The 18653-nt window shown below is 35.2% G+C and overlaps 1 protein-coding gene across 1 annotated transcript; it reads left to right on the forward strand.

The window, feature by feature from the left end:
* Window positions 1-15989: 15989 nt before the first annotated feature.
* On the forward strand, window positions 15990-17366 carry LOC123667855 (ultraviolet-B receptor UVR8). The gene is made up of 3 exons (XM_045601693.1): window positions 15990-16019; window positions 16094-16943; window positions 17054-17366. Exons 1-3 carry the CDS (start codon window positions 15990-15992, stop codon window positions 17308-17310), a joined length of 1137 nt encoding a protein of 378 aa, XP_045457649.1. The 3' UTR covers window positions 17311-17366.
* The last annotated feature ends 1287 nt before the right edge of the window (window positions 17367-18653 follow it).

The raw sequence follows: 18653 nt of genomic DNA on the forward strand, positions 1-18653 counted from the left end.
TAAAGTATCCGAAACGTCGGGAATCAAAAGTTAACAATAAACCGCGATAAAATCCGAAAAAAGTGTTTTATTAAATTTCGTAAACTAGTTATTATTTTGACTTGGATACTCTTTGTGACTTGGATACCTAAATTGATCGGATTGTAATCTACTTAACTATATTTTGGTGAGTAATTATTGAAATACTTAGGTACTTTATTTATAAATTACGTATGTACCTAATTACATGGTTGAAGTGTGTGTAAGAATGGGTGTTGAGATACATACATATAGTGTATACATGTAGTACCTATATAGTTTAAGTTTAAGTATAGTATAATTATACATGTATAGTAGTGATACATACATAGTATAAAACATTTGTCTTAGTATATAATTTGTAATCTCATGTTCGTCGCAATTATTAATACGTAGGTATAGGTTATATTAATTAACACATAATTGTGACGATGTGATATCATTATTTTATTTGTATCTTTTTAGTTACGTAAATTACGTAATCGATTCAATTTTTTTAAAATAGTTTGGTGTTTTAGTCATTTGGTGATTAACATAACATAAAATAACAATACACTTTATTGTACACCAAAACAGAAATAATACATATCAGAAAGTATCATAAGGTTACAAAGGGTGACCTTGTCGCTGAATAGCGATCTCTTCCAGGCAACCTAGAGGCAAAGGTCGTCAAAAGTGTGTCGGTGAAGGTGTACAAATTGTGACTTTCTTATTGTATTTTTTATTAGTATTACGGTACTAATAATCATGATATACTTTTTTGAAATCATTGTATTTAGCCCTTTTATTTGATACCAATATTGTATAACTACAATGACTTCGCACAGTCGCCATAGTTGATTTTTTAACGTCACCTATCTAAGAACATTTGGACTGATAAGACAAATCTAACGATACTTCAATTATGTAAATCTGTTCAGTGGTTCTGGAGATATGATGTATAGAATATTACATACATAGACACAAGATATGCGCGAAAAACATAACCTTTCCTTTGCAATCGGGTGAAAATCACTATTCCTTACTACGCGATCAGAATGCAGTGCAAACTCGATCGCTCACTGGCAGGATCACCATGTAAGGAAAACTGTTGATAATGTTACTAGTTGATCGGTGAGCTTAATTTTACTTTACATACATGAGACATTACAACTTATTTATTGAGACAAACAAATTAGTTACACTACACTACATATGATTATGACACCCCAATGCGGTCAAATACTTGTGCATTTATTATCTACATTTTTTTCAGAAAAACAACGCGAAGTTACCTAAGTACTTAAACCTACAATGGGTGGTGGAAGAAAAGGATACAAATCTCGTTTATTTCTGAATGCTAAACGGAAGAAAAATCATTTCAAAATTAAACGCCAGGTTCATGAACTGCGTATGATTTCCAGGTATTTTATTCCACCTATGTTATCTTATCTATTAAGGTAAGTATATGGTAGATAGGTACCTGCATGAATTTTATAATCATTACGCAGGGGGTGTATTTAAAAAGTTTGACTTGATTTTTGTTTATGAGGTTCAAACAAGTCTTTTTTCAGTGTTGCTGATGAATATGACGCTGCTATAGAAAATTCACCTTAAATGAATACAAACAACTCAGACGACAAAAATTGTGAGAAAAATTTAACGCCATCAATGTCATCGCCAGACTATTTGAATGTCGAAGGAGAAGTTACTGGTGATTGTGAAGAGGTCACTACTGATGAACAATTAGAAGGACGCAGAGTAGTGGATATAAAGTATTTTTTTTCTGTAAATTCAAATATAAAACACGAACACACTAATTGTTCATTCGTAGAATTAAAATTTATAAAAAAACCGGGATGGATTTCTGAGTATATTTTCGAGTGCAAAATGTTCAAATAAATTAAAAGAACTCATTCTGAAGACCCGCAGATGGAACTATCTGTGAATACCGCCTTCGTTGAAGGAATAATGTGTTCTGGTAATGGCTATTCCCAATTGAATGAGTTGTGTAGTGTATTAAATATGCCTACCATGAGTAGAAAAACCTACACAAACACAGAACAAAATTTAACGCCAATAATTCACGAATGTGCCTTGGATGAAATGATCGCAGCAGGAGAAGAACAGAAGAGCCTGGCTATTTTAAGTGGTGACGTGGACACCGATGGAATTCCGTTGATAACAGTGGTGGCCGATGGATCTTGGGCGAAGAGGTCCTACAAAAGTGGATTCAGTTCCTCATCAGGTGCAGGATGCATAGTTGGACTGCGGACCCAAAAAAAATTATTTATCGGAGTGAGAAACTCGTATTGTAGTATATGTGCGAGATATCAAAAATTAAAATTAGATGTTCCAGAGCACACGTGCTTCAAAAACAGGCGTGATAGTGCAAATGCAATGGAGGCTGATATAATTGCAGAAGGATTCTCAAAAATTATTGAACTGCATGGCGTAAAATTTAATAAACTGCTCGAAGATGGTAATTAGAGTATCATGAAAAAAATGATTTTAAAAAAGCCATATGGACCTAATTTTTTAATCCTAAAAATCGAATGTAAGAATCATTTACTCCAAAATTTTTGCAAAAAATTAAATGTATCGTATAAAAAGACCAATAACGACAAAGGCTTTGTACCAGTATCACTGAAGAAAAAAGTTGAGGACAACATTTTACGAAAGAGAAAAGCCATAGTTGGAGCAATGAAGAACAAGATGAAAGAACAAGATGCTACGTATCTAGAGAAAAATAAATATTTAAAAATGAACATTTAAAATTCAGCCAATCACGTTTTCGGCTACCACAAAAACAGCGCGTCATATTTCTATGAGCCTGAAAATTATACCACTGAAATAAATTAAGTCCCTGAACTGCAAGCTTGTGGATTATGGTCGCCTGACCAGCAATTTATATGTAATTTAATGGTAAATGGCGACAGCCTTATTTTAGACGTGACCAATAACACAGTCGAGCAAGTTAACAATGTTATTGCTTAATTCATTGGAGGCAAAAGAGTTAATTTCACTGCAAGAGAGTCATACCAAACGAGGTGTTTTGGTACTGTGACATCATGGAATAGTGAAAGAGCTGTCCATAATCACCTTCAAAAAAGGCTTCAAAATCGTAGTGCTGGAATATGTATGAAACAATACAAAGAGAGGAAAAAGCTTTCTATAGAATATACTGAAAGATGTCGTAAAAAAAAAATTAGATACGAATAAAGACAATTCCTATAAAAAGAAGAAAGTTTCAGGACCTGATGAAAATTATGGACAGTTGGAGCTAGGACCCGATATGAGACCCGAAATTCTTGAGAGGAAAAAAAGGAGAACTTCTAACAGAATTGATAAAATCAAATACTGAAGAGGTTGAAAGAAACACAGTAAATCAAAGCGAAAATAGTCTGTGAGTTATTGCAAGGTGAAAGCGACTTACAGCGTCTAATTTGGGTAAAAATTGTAAATTGCGAAAAAAAAACATCAGTAGCAGGAATTTTAAAAAGTATACTATACTCACAGTTTAAGGGAATTCTAGCTACAAATTATGGCAAAGAAAAAGAACAGAAAGCAGTGGAACAATTTATGGCTGATACGGGACTACAAGTATCGAGCTGGGGATTATTTGTCGATGATGACAAAAGATTTTTAGCTGCAAGTCCTGATGGTCTTATCGGAAAAGACTCAATCGTGGAATTTAAATGTCCGTACAAAATTGCAGAAATAACACCTATCTATGCAAAAAAAGAAATAAAAATAAAAAAAAACACCTATGCAAGGAATTGAATAAAAAAGTTGACTTCTGCACACTTGAAGGCAATCAGTTAAAACTGAAAGAAAACCACAATTATTATTACCAAGTGCAAGGCCAGTTGCATATAACCCGCAGAAGCTAGTGCTATTTTATATTGTGGAGCCCTAAAGGAATCATTTACCAAAGAATTGAAAAGGACGATGCTTTCTGGAATTTAATGGAACCAGTATTAGAATTTTTTTACTATGATTGCCTTTTGCCAGAAATAATCGACGGTCGTATACCAAGAAATTTACCAGCAAGGGAAAGGAAAGGAAATAAATAAATCTTTACAGACTTGAACTAAATAAATCCTTCTTATACTGAAGTTTTTTTAGCTTTATTTAGGTTAACTAACATTTCCCAGTGTCTGTCCGTCCGTCGTTCTACACTACTTTGCACACTCCTTTGCCTCTGTAATCAGACTACCGTTAGCCAAAATTTTAGTCAAACCAAAAACAAACAACATAATTATTGAAAATGCTTCTTGGCAGCCCTTTTAATAATTGCGTTTGCGGGCAAACGAAGAAACACCGACTTCAATTATATCGACAAGTAATACAAAGTAAGTAGGTAAAAATAGTCAAGTAAATACGCATTATCAAAGATTACTCCAAAAGTTGTAATCAGATCTCGATGAAATTTAAATGTGACCACATGATAAACATCGGCTTTCGATCAAATTAAATATCATTAAAATCGGTACACCCAGTAAAAAGTTATGCAGATTTTCGAGGGTTTCCCTCGATTTCTCTGGGATCCCATCATCAGATCCTGGTTTACTTATCATGGTACCACACTGAGTATATATCCTTTCCAACAAAAAATTAATTGTCAAAATCGGTTCATAAACTACGAAGTTATCCCCGAACCGTAATGATGATGATGATGAGTGATACATAAAAATATATACATAAATATATATATATATATATATATATATATATATATATATACGGTCGAATTGAGTAATTTCCTCCTTTTTCGAAGTCGGTTAAAAAAGAAATATTTCAGTTTTTTTCAGTAAATCTAGTAAAAAGTTAAATACAACGCAGGTCGACGAAAAAATAGTCAAGTAAAAACGCATTATTAGATATAGCTCGAAAAGTAGTTGTTAGATCTCAAATAAATTTAAATGGGACCAAATGACACGCACCACCTTTCGATTAAAAAAAATTGTCGAAGTCGGTTCACCCAGTCAACATTTCTGAAGTAACATACATAAAAAAGTTGAATTGAGAACCTCCTCCTTTTTTGGAAGTCTGTTAAAAATAAAAGCGATTTTACACGCCTAAGGAATTCATATGTTGAGAAGCTTGAACAGTGAAAGATTTAGTAAAAAGAAGGGGAGTGAGAGGGAATTTCAAGAAGTAAGCTATCCCCAGAACTAAGACTGCGTTCATGGGAATCACTAAGAAATTTAAATCGTTGCTTTAGTTAAGCAGGTGCAACAGGGTTAAATAGAATAGAGTAAAGTAGGTTGAGAATATGCGTATTCCTGCGAAAGCGAATTGGGAGCCACTTGAGTTTTTTACGCAATAGAAATGTGATCATATTTGTGAAGTCCAAATACGAATCGCATGTCTACATAAAATCTGAATTCGCTTAGGTTTATTAATCTGTTCCTCAGTAATGTCAAGATAACAATTAAGAAATTTTTCCGACGAAAAAAAAAACAGAGGAGGTTCTAAAGTCACCACGTACCTATATATATATTTTTTTTATGTTTGACCATGCATAACTTTTTACAGAGTTTAACTATTTTTTTTTAACTTTCTTATTGTATTTTTTGTTACTATTACGGTAATAATAATCATGATATACTTTTGGAAATCTTTTATTTGATACCAAAAACAACACAATAATTATTGAGGATAATTATCTTTTTTATTTGTTAGCTTTACCCTTTCTTAGCCCAGGTTTGTACATTGTAACAATGAAAACCGCCTCCAAATGCGGTTTTATTATAGTTATGAAAAGAGAGATTATTTAATTTTGTTAATACGAATTTTAGAAAATATCGTCTAAAAATTACATCACTCACATCACATCACAAACAGCAAGAAAGAGACAACTGCAGCTCAAACTGTTTTAGGTACTTAATTATTGGCCAAAACAGTATTTCGTAGTCGACTATTTTCTCATCAAAACGACAATTTTTTTTACATAGCTAAAAAAAGCCTACAGCTATGCCCATGTGTTCTCGTTTTTTTGAAAATATGCATATATATTTTTTAATGAGTGTCTGAAAATGTACAAAAAATTAGGCAAGATTTCTAGTTTTCGAAGTCTCTTACTTCCTATGATAATAAGAATATGAAAAAAACCAAGACCATGGTCATGGCAGTAAAAAGTTTAATGTTACAAAAATTGAATTTGATCTAGTGTCATTATCCAGGGAGAAAACAGTCGACTACGTTTGTATGGAGAAAGAGCTGGTATCCTTTCCTCATGATATGTTTATCTGTGAGAGGCGTTGGTCAAAAGAATTCTTATATCTACACTTTTGTTCCTGGCAAGAACTTGTCTCAAAACAGTTTACGGGGACGCAGCCGCACACAAACTTTTCCTTTCACGGAATAAATAGAACCTTACATAAAAGTATAACGGGATAACTTATTAAACTTTACTTTCCCAATGTGTTTTACCGTATTGGACAATAAGGTATTTTGAAACATTTTTACAATTCATTTATAAATATGTAACTTATTTTAATATTTTAACAAAATAACTAACTGCAAATGACTAGCTGAAAATGCAGAATTGTGAATCTGTCTATTTCAAAATTAATTAATTTAATGTACTTTGTAATTCTTCATGAATAAAAATAGTGTATGCGTGCCGTGTGCACGTACACACTATGTGACGATGTGATACATCTAAAAAATTCGTAGGAAGGTAGGCCGTTGCGATTTGTTCTATCGACGATAACCACGGTCTCGTGATAAGGTCGTAAGCGTCATGCAAAACGCGACATTTACGCTTTTTGAGGAGTACCTAATGTTAGAATTCACATTCTCTTCTACGCATTTATAACATCCTTAAAATAAATTATTATTATTATTTATGCGTTTGTTTCTTTATCGTGACGCATTTTCGTTTCATTAAACGATTCTAAAGAAGTTTCAATTCAAAAGGATAAAGCAAAATGTCATAGAACAAAACGATGACTGTAAAAAAGGGTGAGTTAAGCTGCCATTGTTTTAGTATCGGCTTGTCCGGATAAGCTCTTGTGAGTTTTCGTGGCAGGCTTATGTATAAGTTTTAACTATGTGTTTTTTGTATTTTGAACAAATAAAAAAATAAAAAAAATAGTAATTGCAGAGTGGGAGCTTAAACTTCACAGCGTATATTATGTGATCCATACTGTTGTGGGAATTTAACTGTTTATTACCTATTATTTCAGATTTAGTAGGTATTTAGTTTCATGAGCAATATTTTTAGATCGTATTTAATAAATACTATAACAAAACACAAATTATCATTAATATGCGTCTAACAGCTTAACTTTTTATTGGACCTTCCTTCTATTCGGGAAACCTGGGAACCGAAGATGGATGACGACTGTATTCTGAGATTAGTTAGTAGAGAGCATACGGCTGGAATAATGATAATCAGCAATTTTTATTTGCATCGTTTATAAAACTTTCTTTAACCAAATCAGTTTTTATCAAATGGTCATAATAGTCACGACAGCTTCAGAGATTTATTGTTCCTGTAATTTTAGCTGGTGTATTTGAGATACCTAGCAAATAAGAAATAAAGCTAAAGTTGTATCATAATTGTCTAAACATATGTACACACACAATCCTCTGTTTTTAAGGTAGACTAGCTTGCTGCTTATCTTAATGCATGTATTATAGGTAACAGTCGACTGATATAGCTACATACCTATATACTTACTGCTTAAACTGATGGTAAAAATTATTTACTGCAAGTTATTAGATCAAAAAATTATAACGACTTGATATACACGAAAAACTCATCGCTATATAATGTTAAAAATAGTTGCATAATTTTATGGTTCAACACACAAATTGCAAGTTTCTTCTACGGTAAACTAAATGCTCCAATATTTCAATGTTCAAATATTCCAATATTTTTATTTTTATTTATTTCAAAAGCACACTTATAACATAATTACATAAAAAATTTAAAATTAAACAATACATAATAACAAAGTATCTGATATGCATGTCAGTTACAAATGTACATAATACTGTGGAATACAATGGTAGAAGCACAAAAAAAAAACATAAATAGTTAAAACATTTGAACTTTAAACATTAATACAGTTCAACAATATTTAAAAAAAAAGAAAAGAAAGTGACACCCCATCATCATAACAAGCAAAATAATCAAAATCAAAAATCAAAAAAGGACAATTATAAACATTTATAAAATTAAACAATTGGATAATTTAATCAAAACAACTAAAGATTAGAAACAAATTATCATTAATTAAATAATTAAGAATATGAAAACAAAAAACCAAAATATACAAAATTCCAAATAGAAAAAATTAAAATTATTGTTAAAATTAATTTTTTAAACTAATCATGCACTCAAAATTGCGAATATTTAATTTGTTCGTAATGTTCGATCAAGAATATTGCTTGAATAATCAAGAAACAATCTCAAAGTTGGTTGTATTAAACAATTTCAAAGTCAAATCATAATACGCCAACAACTTGTAAAAATGTCGAAACAAGTAGAGTATTTTCAAATGTTCTGTATTGGAGAAAGTTTCTGATCTTTTGAACAATGTTTACGAAATTCATTTAACGAGTTAAACCGTCTACGTCGTGATTGTTCAGTAAATAACTAAAAAAGTAATAGTACCTAATATTTTAGTTTTTAATGTAGATACCTAATTTAAAGAAGTGACGACGTTATAATTTTTACACAATATTTTCCATAATGATAATTATACCAATGGTTGAGACATTATTTTACTCTGATACTGCAAGGATGATTTCAAAGATACTGGTATGGTTTTGCCGACAGTATGTATGCCATTTGCCATGAATGGATTTGTAAGGAGTCACGGTGTTGCATAACATTTTAAATAATGAAAATAATATATTTTTTAAACAACTAGGACGTCTAACAAACGTACGATTGGTAAACTGTAACGTAGCCAATAGACGCCTGAAACGCCAGAACCAACGCAAGCCCGTTCTGACCCTACCCCTAACCGTTCCTAGGAACTCTGGCAAAATTACTTTGAATGATAATAATAGTACGTATTTATTGGCTAACTATCCTGCAAAACATGAGTAAGTATAATGAGTATAATATCATATGAGTCACAGCTATGAAAAACTAAATAAAACAGTTAGATTTTAGTTGTTTTATTTTTTAATAAGCATACAAATATTATTACAGAAAGAAATTAACAAGTTACATGTAAAAAATAATAATAACTAATAAATTTATTGGTAACTAAGACAACAAGTAACTTGGACATCTTCAATTACATCGACGAGTAATACAACGTAGATCGACGAAAAACAGTCAAGTAACTACGCGTTATCAAAGATTACTCAAAAAGTAGTTATCAGATCTCAATAAAATTTACATGTGACCACATGACAAACATCAGCTTTCGGTTAAATTAAAAATTATTAAAATCGGTACACCCAGTAAAAAGTTATTGCGGATTTTCAAGAGTTTCCCTCGATTTCTCTGGGATCCCATCACCAGATCCTGGTTTTCTTATCATGGTACTAAACTAGGGTTATCTTCTTTCCAACAAAAAAAGAATTATTAAAATCGGTAAACCCAGTAAAAAGTTATTGCGGATTTTCAAGAGTTTCCCTCGATTTCTCTGGGATCCCATCATCAGATCCTGGTTTTCTTTTTATGGTACTAAACTAGGGATATCTCCTTTCCAACAAAAGAAGAATTATCATCTAGTAGAAAGTTATGCGGTATAATACAACGTAGGTCGACGAAAAAAGCGTCAAGTAAAAACGCATTATTAGATATAACTCGAAAAGTAGTTGTTAGATCTCAAATAAATTTAAATGGGACCAATTGACACACCACCTTTCGATTAAAAAAAATTGTTGAAATTGGTCCACACGGTCAAAAGTTCTGATGTAACATACATAAAAAAAAATACAGTCGAATTGAGAACCTCCTCCTTTTTTGGAAGTCGGTTAAAAAAACAGGAGAAAACAGTAGGTAAAGTAAAAAAAGGCAGATTTTATACTTTCCTCTATAATTAAAATAATTACCTACTTTTATTAGTTATCAGGACTCACATACATTGTTAAAGTAACATTATTTTCCACATTAATCCTCAATTGCCTCAGTATTAGTGTTTCCAGACTAACTTTCCTTCTTAAAATCATACATATTGTTGATAATTATATTAATATATTATTATATATAATAGGCTTTGTATGTATGTGTTTGTGTATGTATAAGTTTATGTATATATGTATGTATGTATGTAAATAAGTAAATATATTCAAACGTTTATGTCTCAATTTGTACACCTACACTGACACAATACCATCTCCTCTGCCCCTAGGTTGCCTGGAAGAGATCGCTTTTTAGCGATAAGGCCGCCCTTTGTGCCTGATGATACTCTGTTTAAGTCCATAATATATATCATTTCTGTTTTGGTGTACAATAAAGTGTATTGTTATGTTATGTTATAATTTCTTTATGGCCTTTTTGTGTCTTCAAATGAGTAGCAATCAGTTATTTCGGATTTAACCGTTTGCTACTCATTTGAAGATTTAATTTGTATGACCTTACGGTCGATATTTTGATGCGTAATTAAGTTTTCATAATATTTATAGCAGAAAATAATCTTTACACGGTGGCGCTGCAAGTAAGCACAAAAGTTTCTTCAGCAATTCACACAATACACACAAAAATTTAACATTTGTAAATGCTTGAAATGTTTAAAAATATCCGAAAAATAGGTTTTGGAGAATTTTGTATGTAGTTAATTTTGTTCAAAGTTTGTACACGATTTCCCCGTGTATAAAATATTAATGTCAGTCATAATCATAAGTATATATTATATTATATTATATAGCACTTATTTAGCACTTATTATGATGCTTGCTGTGTGGTTACGGCACTAAAGAATTTAGCCACCCCATCTCTTCCCGTGGGTGTCGTAAGAGGCGACTAAGGGATAGCACAGTTCCACTACCATCTTGGAACTTAAAAGGCCGACCGATGGCGGGATAGCCATCCAACTGCTGGCTTTTTAAATGCACAGACCGAGGACGGGCAGCAGCGTCTTCGGTGCGACAAAGTCAGCCCTGCGGTCACCAACCCGCCTGCCCAGCGTGGTGACTATGGGCAAAAACCCCCATGAGTTCGAACTTAAAAATAAGGCCCTCAGTTCCCGGCAGCCCCACTATTCCCGGCTACGGCAGCGGCCGTGGTAACGGTGGGGTAGAGGGTGCCAAGAATCACCGGGGTACGGGAGGCTGCCATAGAAAAATATTCCTGGCTACGTATAATGGACGCACGCTACGGTTGAACCATCACCTCACCGAACTTGAGGTAGAACTTAGTCACATTAAGTGGAGCATACTGGGGTTGTCTGAAGTCCGAAGAGAGGGAGAGGACACGATGATCCTGGACTCCGGGCACTTGTTCTACTTCCGTGAAGGTGATGGGCTTTCCCAAGGTGGCGTCGGTTTTCTGGTTCACAAGACTCTCACTAACAACGTTGTGGAAGTCAGTAGTGTGTCGACCCGGGTAGCGTACCTTGTACTTAAGCTCACCGACAGGTACTCCCTGAAAGTGATACAGGTATATGCGCCGACCTCGGCACACTCTGATGATGAAGTCGAAGCCTTGTATGAAGATATTACAAGGGCCATACATGGCACTACTTCGACCTTCTACAGCGTTGTTATGGGAGACTTCAACGCTAAAGTGGGAGTACAAGGCCGCGACGGATCGAGCATCGGACCACACGGATCGGGGCACAGGAATCACAGGGGGCAGACGCTTGTCAACTTCCTCGAATCGGAGGGGCTCTTCTTGATGAACTCATTTTTTGAGAAGAAGCCCCAAAGGAGGTGGACATGGCAAAGCCCCGATACTGTGACGAGGAACGAGATAGATTTCATCATAGCGGATAAAAGGCATATATTCAGAGATGTCTCAGTGGTTAACAGGTTTAACACCGGCAGCGACCACCGGCTAGTACGGGGCACTCTGAATATATGTCTCCGAAAGGAGCGGACCCGCTTGATGAAATCTACTCTCCGACCTACGCTGCCTCAAATACTATGTGGCTCCGAGCAGTTTCAGTTGGAACTCCAAAACCGATTCGATTCGCTGGAAACTACTAGCGACGTGGACGAGATAACCGACAACGTGGTAAAGACGGTGTGTACACTGGGTCGCAGGCACTTTCCACCAACAAAGCCAACGAAGCAGTCCAAACTTTCTCCCGAAGCCTTGGATCTGATGCGGCAGAGGCGCGAGTTGCCGGCTGCTTCGCCAGAACAGAAGGCTCTTTCCAAGAGGGTACGGAAAATTATTCGCCGAGACCTCCGCTGCTCAAATACGAGAGAGGTTGCTACTCTGATTGAGCAGAATAGGGGGTCTAAACTTTTCCAAAGACCATTGGGGAGAAGCCTTCTTGCGAAGCTTAAAACAGCAGATGGCAGAACCGTCTGCTCTCGCCCACAGGTCCGAGAAGAGGTTGAGAATTTTTATGGACAGCTGTACTCGTCGAGCGCACGCAAGCCTGCGACTTGGGACACCGAAGATCCACGGGCACCATTGTTGCGCCATTATTCGGAGTGTATCCCGGACTTCGAAGAGGATGAGATTGGTGCAGCGCTCGGCCAGCTTAAAAACGGGAGGGCCCCGGGGGATGACGGAGTTACCACTGAACTCCTTAAAGCCGCAGGGCGACCTGTCCTGAAAGCCTTGGCAAGACTATTTAACGCCGTCATCCACCGAGGTACCACGCCGGAGGCGTGGTCCAGGAGTGTGGTGGTGCTGTTCTTTAAAAGAGGCGATAAGTCTCTGTTAAAGAATTACAGACCGATCTCACTTCTGAGCCACGTCTATAAGCTGTTTTCGAGGATTGTTACGAATCGTCTCGCCAGAAGACTCGACGAATTCCAACCACCAGAGCAGGCTGGGTTTCGAAATGGCTACAGCACCGTGGACCACATCCATACTGTTCGGCAGATTATCCAAAAGACGGAAGAATATAATCAACCGCTGTGTATGGCTTTTGTGGACTACGAGAAAGCCTTTGACTCCGTCGAGACCTGGGCTGTCCTGGACTCTCTGCAGAGATGTCATATCGACTGGCGATATATCGAGGTACTAAAATCTATGTACGACGCGGCGACGATGACCGTTCATGTCAATGACCAAAGAACAAGACCTATTTCCCTCCGGCGCGGGGTAAGACAGGGGGATGTAATATCACCGAAACTGTTTACCACTGCGCTAGAGGATGTTTTTAAGACCTTAGATTGGGGGGAACGGGGCATCAACGTCAACGGTGAATTCATCTCTCACCTTCGTTTCGCCGACGATATTGTCATCTTTGCGGAGACGCTGGATGAGTTAGGCCAAATGCTGGCCGGCCTAAACGAGTCCTCTCGACGTGTCGGTCTCTGTATGAACTTGGATAAGACGAAAGTTATGTTTAACAACCAAGTCATACCGATACCGGTATCGGTCGATGGTACCCTTCTCGAGGTTGTTCAGGATTATATTTACCTAGGCCATACTATCCAACTAGGCCGCAACAACTTCGAGAAGGAGGCCGATAGGAGGATTCGGTTGGGCTGGGCGGCGTTTGGCAGACTCCGTCGAGTCTTCACTTCGAAGATTCCACAATGCTTGAAGACAAAAGTTTTCGAGCAATGCGTCCTGCCTGTGTTAACATACGGAGCCGAGACGTGGACACTGACCAAGGGACTGGTCCACAAGTTTAAAGTCGCTCAACGTGCAATGGAACGGGCTATGCTTGGGGTCTCTCTCAAAGACAGGATTAGAAATGAGACTATCCGCGAGAGAACGAAAGTAACCGACATAGCCCACAGAATTAGCAAGTTGAAGTGGCAGTGGGCTGGTCATCTGTGTCGCAGGACCGATGGCCGTTGGAGTAGACGGGTCCTAGAGTGGAGACCGCGTCTTGGCAAACGCAGTGTGGGACGTCCTCCGGCCCGTTGGACCGACGATCTACGTAAGATTGCCGGTGTAGGCTGAATGAGGATTGCGGAAGACCGGGATATGTGGCGCGAACTTGGGGAGGCCTATGTCCAGCAGTGGACTGCGATAGGCTGAAGTGAGTGAGTTATGATAGCACTTATTTTGCGCCCATATCCCCAATAACAATCAATTCTAGTCCTCTGCCCAAAGGTTGCCTGGAAGAAATCGCTGCTTTAGCGATAAGGCCGCCTGCTGCAACTAATGCAAATTTATTATTTTTTTAACCTCATTAAACTTATTTTACTTTTGTGTTGGTGTGCAAAAAGTGTAAATAAATAAATAAAAAAAAAATGTCAATCACATAAGACTGGTCGGAGAATTCCCTCGAATCGTGATAAGAGTAATTATCACCTGGTGATCTGGTATCATTGTATATTATTATTTAGTGGTCATCAAAACATATTACATAGCGTAATCATAATAGATAACGCTGAACACTAATTGAAAAACAGTAAAAATTAGGAATGAAACAGAAAACAGGGGCATCATTGTAAAAACAGCAAATCTACTGTTAAAACAGTAGGGCTGGTAACACTGGACATAAGTTTTGAACTGGTGGGGACGGGGCTCTAGAAGACAGCAACGAATAAATTTCACGTAAATAAAAATATACCTATAGGTACCTATAAACGTTTCTGTAGACAGCCCTGACACATGTTTGTAAAGGTATACTCGATGAAGTGACGAACAATTTGATACCACGCGAATATACTTTGATTGCTGTTGACAGCTAACTGGAACAAGCTAGGAGGGGAAATTCCCGTCAATATTGCAAGAAATATATTCTATTTTTCCCAATTGATTAAAAAATGTTGCCATCTCAATTTTTTTTTTTTGTTGTAATTTATTTTGCTTAATTTTGGTAACCGAAAAGTGTTAGGTTTGCTTGGAAAACAATTTTGTCGGATTATCGGTACTCTTGTATGACTCCTGCGCTTTTTAGTATAAGAAGGTTGTGGCGATGTGCACAGTGCACGCACCCTTGCTGCTTTTATAGCTCCATTTGAGGCTTCCTATGGTATTCCAGCGATTCCATGTATATCCTTGCTTTGCGGGTTTGCCCGGAACAATTCCGAGAATTCTTTTCCTTGACAGTGTGCGTTAAAACAGGGTACAAATTAATGTCTAGATTAAATATTTATTATTTTATCGATCAATATAATATGATAGACAGATAGATATATAAATAAATTTTTACCTGAAATGGCATAATGCCGCTACATTTTTATGCCTGGCATCTCTGAATTCTGACACCTCTCTATCTCTAACCTCTCTTGTCAGTGTCAATTTGTTACTGACAGACTGACTTGACTTCTTAATCGAGGTTAGGACAAAGAGTAAAATAACTTGCTTATACAGGTTAGGAGTACATAACGTTCATTGTATTTTATTCATTTTTAATTTATGATTATTGTAATACTAATATTTTTTTACAAATCGTGGCTTAGGTACCGTTTCAACATAATGTAAATGTTTGCCCGGCATTTGCCGTGGCCGCCGCTGTTAAATGGTTATTAATTTTTCTGTTTGGCACCTTATGATTTCTTTTTATTTAATTTATATTTTATCACCACAAATAGATTGTAAACAGTTTAAAGATAAGTATATTAGTTATAATTTCTAGTATATTTTCAAGTACTGTAGTTATATTTTCTAGTACTTGTTTAAAAAAAGTGATAATTTAGGTTAATATAAAAAAAGAATTGACAAACAAGATTTGTTTGTTTACAAAATTCAATTAAGATTGTTTTCTTGAGTGCATTCATATATCTGTTTCCTATTGTTTTCCATTTAATGTAGCATTGGCAAAATCAACCTTGCCCTAAGAATATGATAAAGGCTATTGTGTGTCTACAAATTGTTTTCAATTGTCAATCGTGTATTTTACTTATAGTAGTAGAAAATATGACAGACTAGGAGAAAACCTTCTCATCAACTTAAAAATAAATTTATTTTACCTATTTATATGAGAAATATGAAATCCATTGGTGAAATTTGGACATGGGTAAATAGTATTATTTACACAAATAAATATATCCAATAAAAGAAAATAATTAATAAGTTCATTTTAACTTTTAGGGTGCTAACTCGCATGGCCAATTAGGTCTCGATATAACTAGTGAACAAATAGAAAAGCCTACAAAAGTAGTAACCGAATTTTCTGATGCTATTAAGCATATTGCTTGTGGTGGTGCCCATTCTCTCTTATTAGATTGCCAGGGAAAACTTTTTTCATGCGGTTGGAATTCCAAAGGACAACTGGGGCATAAAAAAGACATATATACGTTTAGTCGTATTTGGGAATTGAGTGGGATAAATTTTATAAATATATCATGCGGATGGGACTTTAGTTGTGCTGTTACAGATGATAATTTTTTATTTGTCTGGGGCTCTAATAGTCATGGTCAGCTAGGTTTACCAAAAAAACATTTTGGAGATACCATTGCACCATTTAGACTTCAAGTAAATGTCTGTTCCATTTCAATGGGGCTAAGGCATACGGCAATGATTAACTCAAAAGGAGAGGTGTGGGCAACTGGTTGCGGCAGACATGGTCAGCTTGGCTTGGGTGAAGATATCACTAGTTCAGATAGATTTCAAAGAATACCTAAACTAACTAAAATATCACATATTGCTTGTGGACAAAATCATACTGTTGGGTGGAGTTCTGAGGAAAAAGCTTTGTATGTTTGGGGTGAGAATAAACATGGTCAGTTGTTGCTCAATTCTCAGGAATATAGAAAAATATTTGTACCACAAAAAATTGATATTAATGTAAAGAAAGATGTTAAAAAGCTACTAAGTGGTTGGACTAATGTCTTACTATGGTTACAAGATGGATCATTATTGACATGGGGAAGAAATAATAAAGCACAACTTGGGACAGGTGCCCCATTTACTGGAAAGATAATTAATATAAAACTACCAGGTATAGTTGTGTGCTTTGTTTAGTGAATGGTAATACTTATTAACATACTATTTCTTATACTATATACACATAGATATGATTAAATGTATTCCTTAATTATCTTTTTGCAGATAATAGATACGTAGAAGATGTTGCATTGGGATCTGAACATACTATATGTTTGGCAACAGATAAAACACTCTGGGCTTGGGGATGGAATGAACACGCAAATACCGGGTTGCCCTGCACAGCAGAAGTTATAAGTTGTCCCACTCAAGTCAAAATTGAAACTAATTCAACGATAAATTGGATATTTGCTGGAGGAGCTCACAACTTTGTTGTTACAGACAGTAATAAAGAGAGTGGTTGTAATGATATAGATAAATAGATAGTATATATGGATATGTAAATAACACAAATAAAATATTTGTACATTTGATTGGATTGGTGCTATTTGAATATTATTTTTTATTTGAGCTGTGATGACCAAGTATGATACTTATGGTAATATAATGGTTTGTTATATTCAGGTAATATAAAGGATATTATTTTATTATTGAAAGTACTTTTAAGTTACTTTAATAATTAACTTTCGATTTTATCTCGTTTCCATTATCATAGATAAAAGTAAATAATAAAAATTGCTATTTATTGTTACATAACACTGTTATATTGTTACAACTTATGCTAGTCTAGCCAAAAAGTATTTTATTTTTGATATATTATACAAAAGTAGCTGTACCCTGTGCACATTGCTAAGCTTATTTTATTTTATTTTTTGGTCATACCAACTCAGAAACCTTTGTGGGCTCATGCACATCACTATGCTAAAGATCATGATGTGATCAAATGCATAGTTTACGATTCTGTAAAGGACATACAGACAAACATTCTTTTTGATATAGTATTAGCTGTGCCCGCGTCTTCGTACACGTGGAATTTAACAAAAAAGTTATTGTTTAGTTTGCACAGTCATAAAAATTAATTTCTAATGTAAAAGTAGCCTAAGTTAATCCTTATTTTATTAGCTACTAGTGAAAGTCCCGTTAAAATCGGTCCAGCCGTTGCAGAGATGAGCCGGAACAAACAGACAGACAGACAATAATTGTAATATGTAAAAGATGTTATTTTGGTATATGTACCGTGTATATATCCATATGCATTTAGTAAATGGGTTTAGACTTGAAAGTTATGTTATGATACAGAAAAATCTTAACAATAGGCATTAATGTTGATGCTTGTAAAACCATGGTGGTTAGGTTGTGTTAATTGTAATAAACTTTTGTTTAAAACACGGTTTTTTATTTATTACATTTTTTAAATATGTGTAGTTCTGTATTTCTTAATTGAAAATAACGAATAAGTAAGAGGAATTAAATAATGTTAATGTTATTCTTGAAATGGCTCCCTTGCCCAATATCAGAGTATTTTAACTTTGCTTTATTTGGAGTTATAGTGGAGTACAAGTTCGGTTCCAATTCCCGCACAAGTTTGCCTGAAAGAAAAGTTAACTTGCCTAAGACAAAAACACACAAAGATATATAAAAATACAACAGTAAATATATACTTGGAATAGTTAACTTTTGTTAGATATCGTCCATCCATCCATCCCGTTATAGTTTTATATTGTTAGTTTCAATGAAAGTGCATAAATAAGTAATAAACGGGGAGAAAAGACACATTAATAAGGACTTTAGGTCAGTAGGACGTGGAATCTCAGGGAGAAGAGCA

Source organism: Melitaea cinxia, chromosome 3 (assembly GCF_905220565.1).
Source record: "Melitaea cinxia chromosome 3, ilMelCinx1.1, whole genome shotgun sequence".
Lineage (NCBI taxonomy): Eukaryota > Metazoa > Arthropoda > Insecta > Lepidoptera > Nymphalidae > Melitaea > Melitaea cinxia.

Excerpts from the sequence above, each read along its gene's own strand:
- LOC123667855 (XM_045601693.1), top strand. The coding sequence starts at position 15,990 with ATGAAATCCATTGGTGAAATTTGGACATGG. Across the intron at positions 16,020-16,093 it reads TTGGTGAAATTTGGACATGG|GGTGCTAACTCGCATGGCCA; the intron begins GTAAATAGTATT and ends TTTAACTTTTAG. Across the intron at positions 16,944-17,053 it reads AATTAATATAAAACTACCAG|ATAATAGATACGTAGAAGAT; the intron begins GTATAGTTGTGT and ends ATCTTTTTGCAG.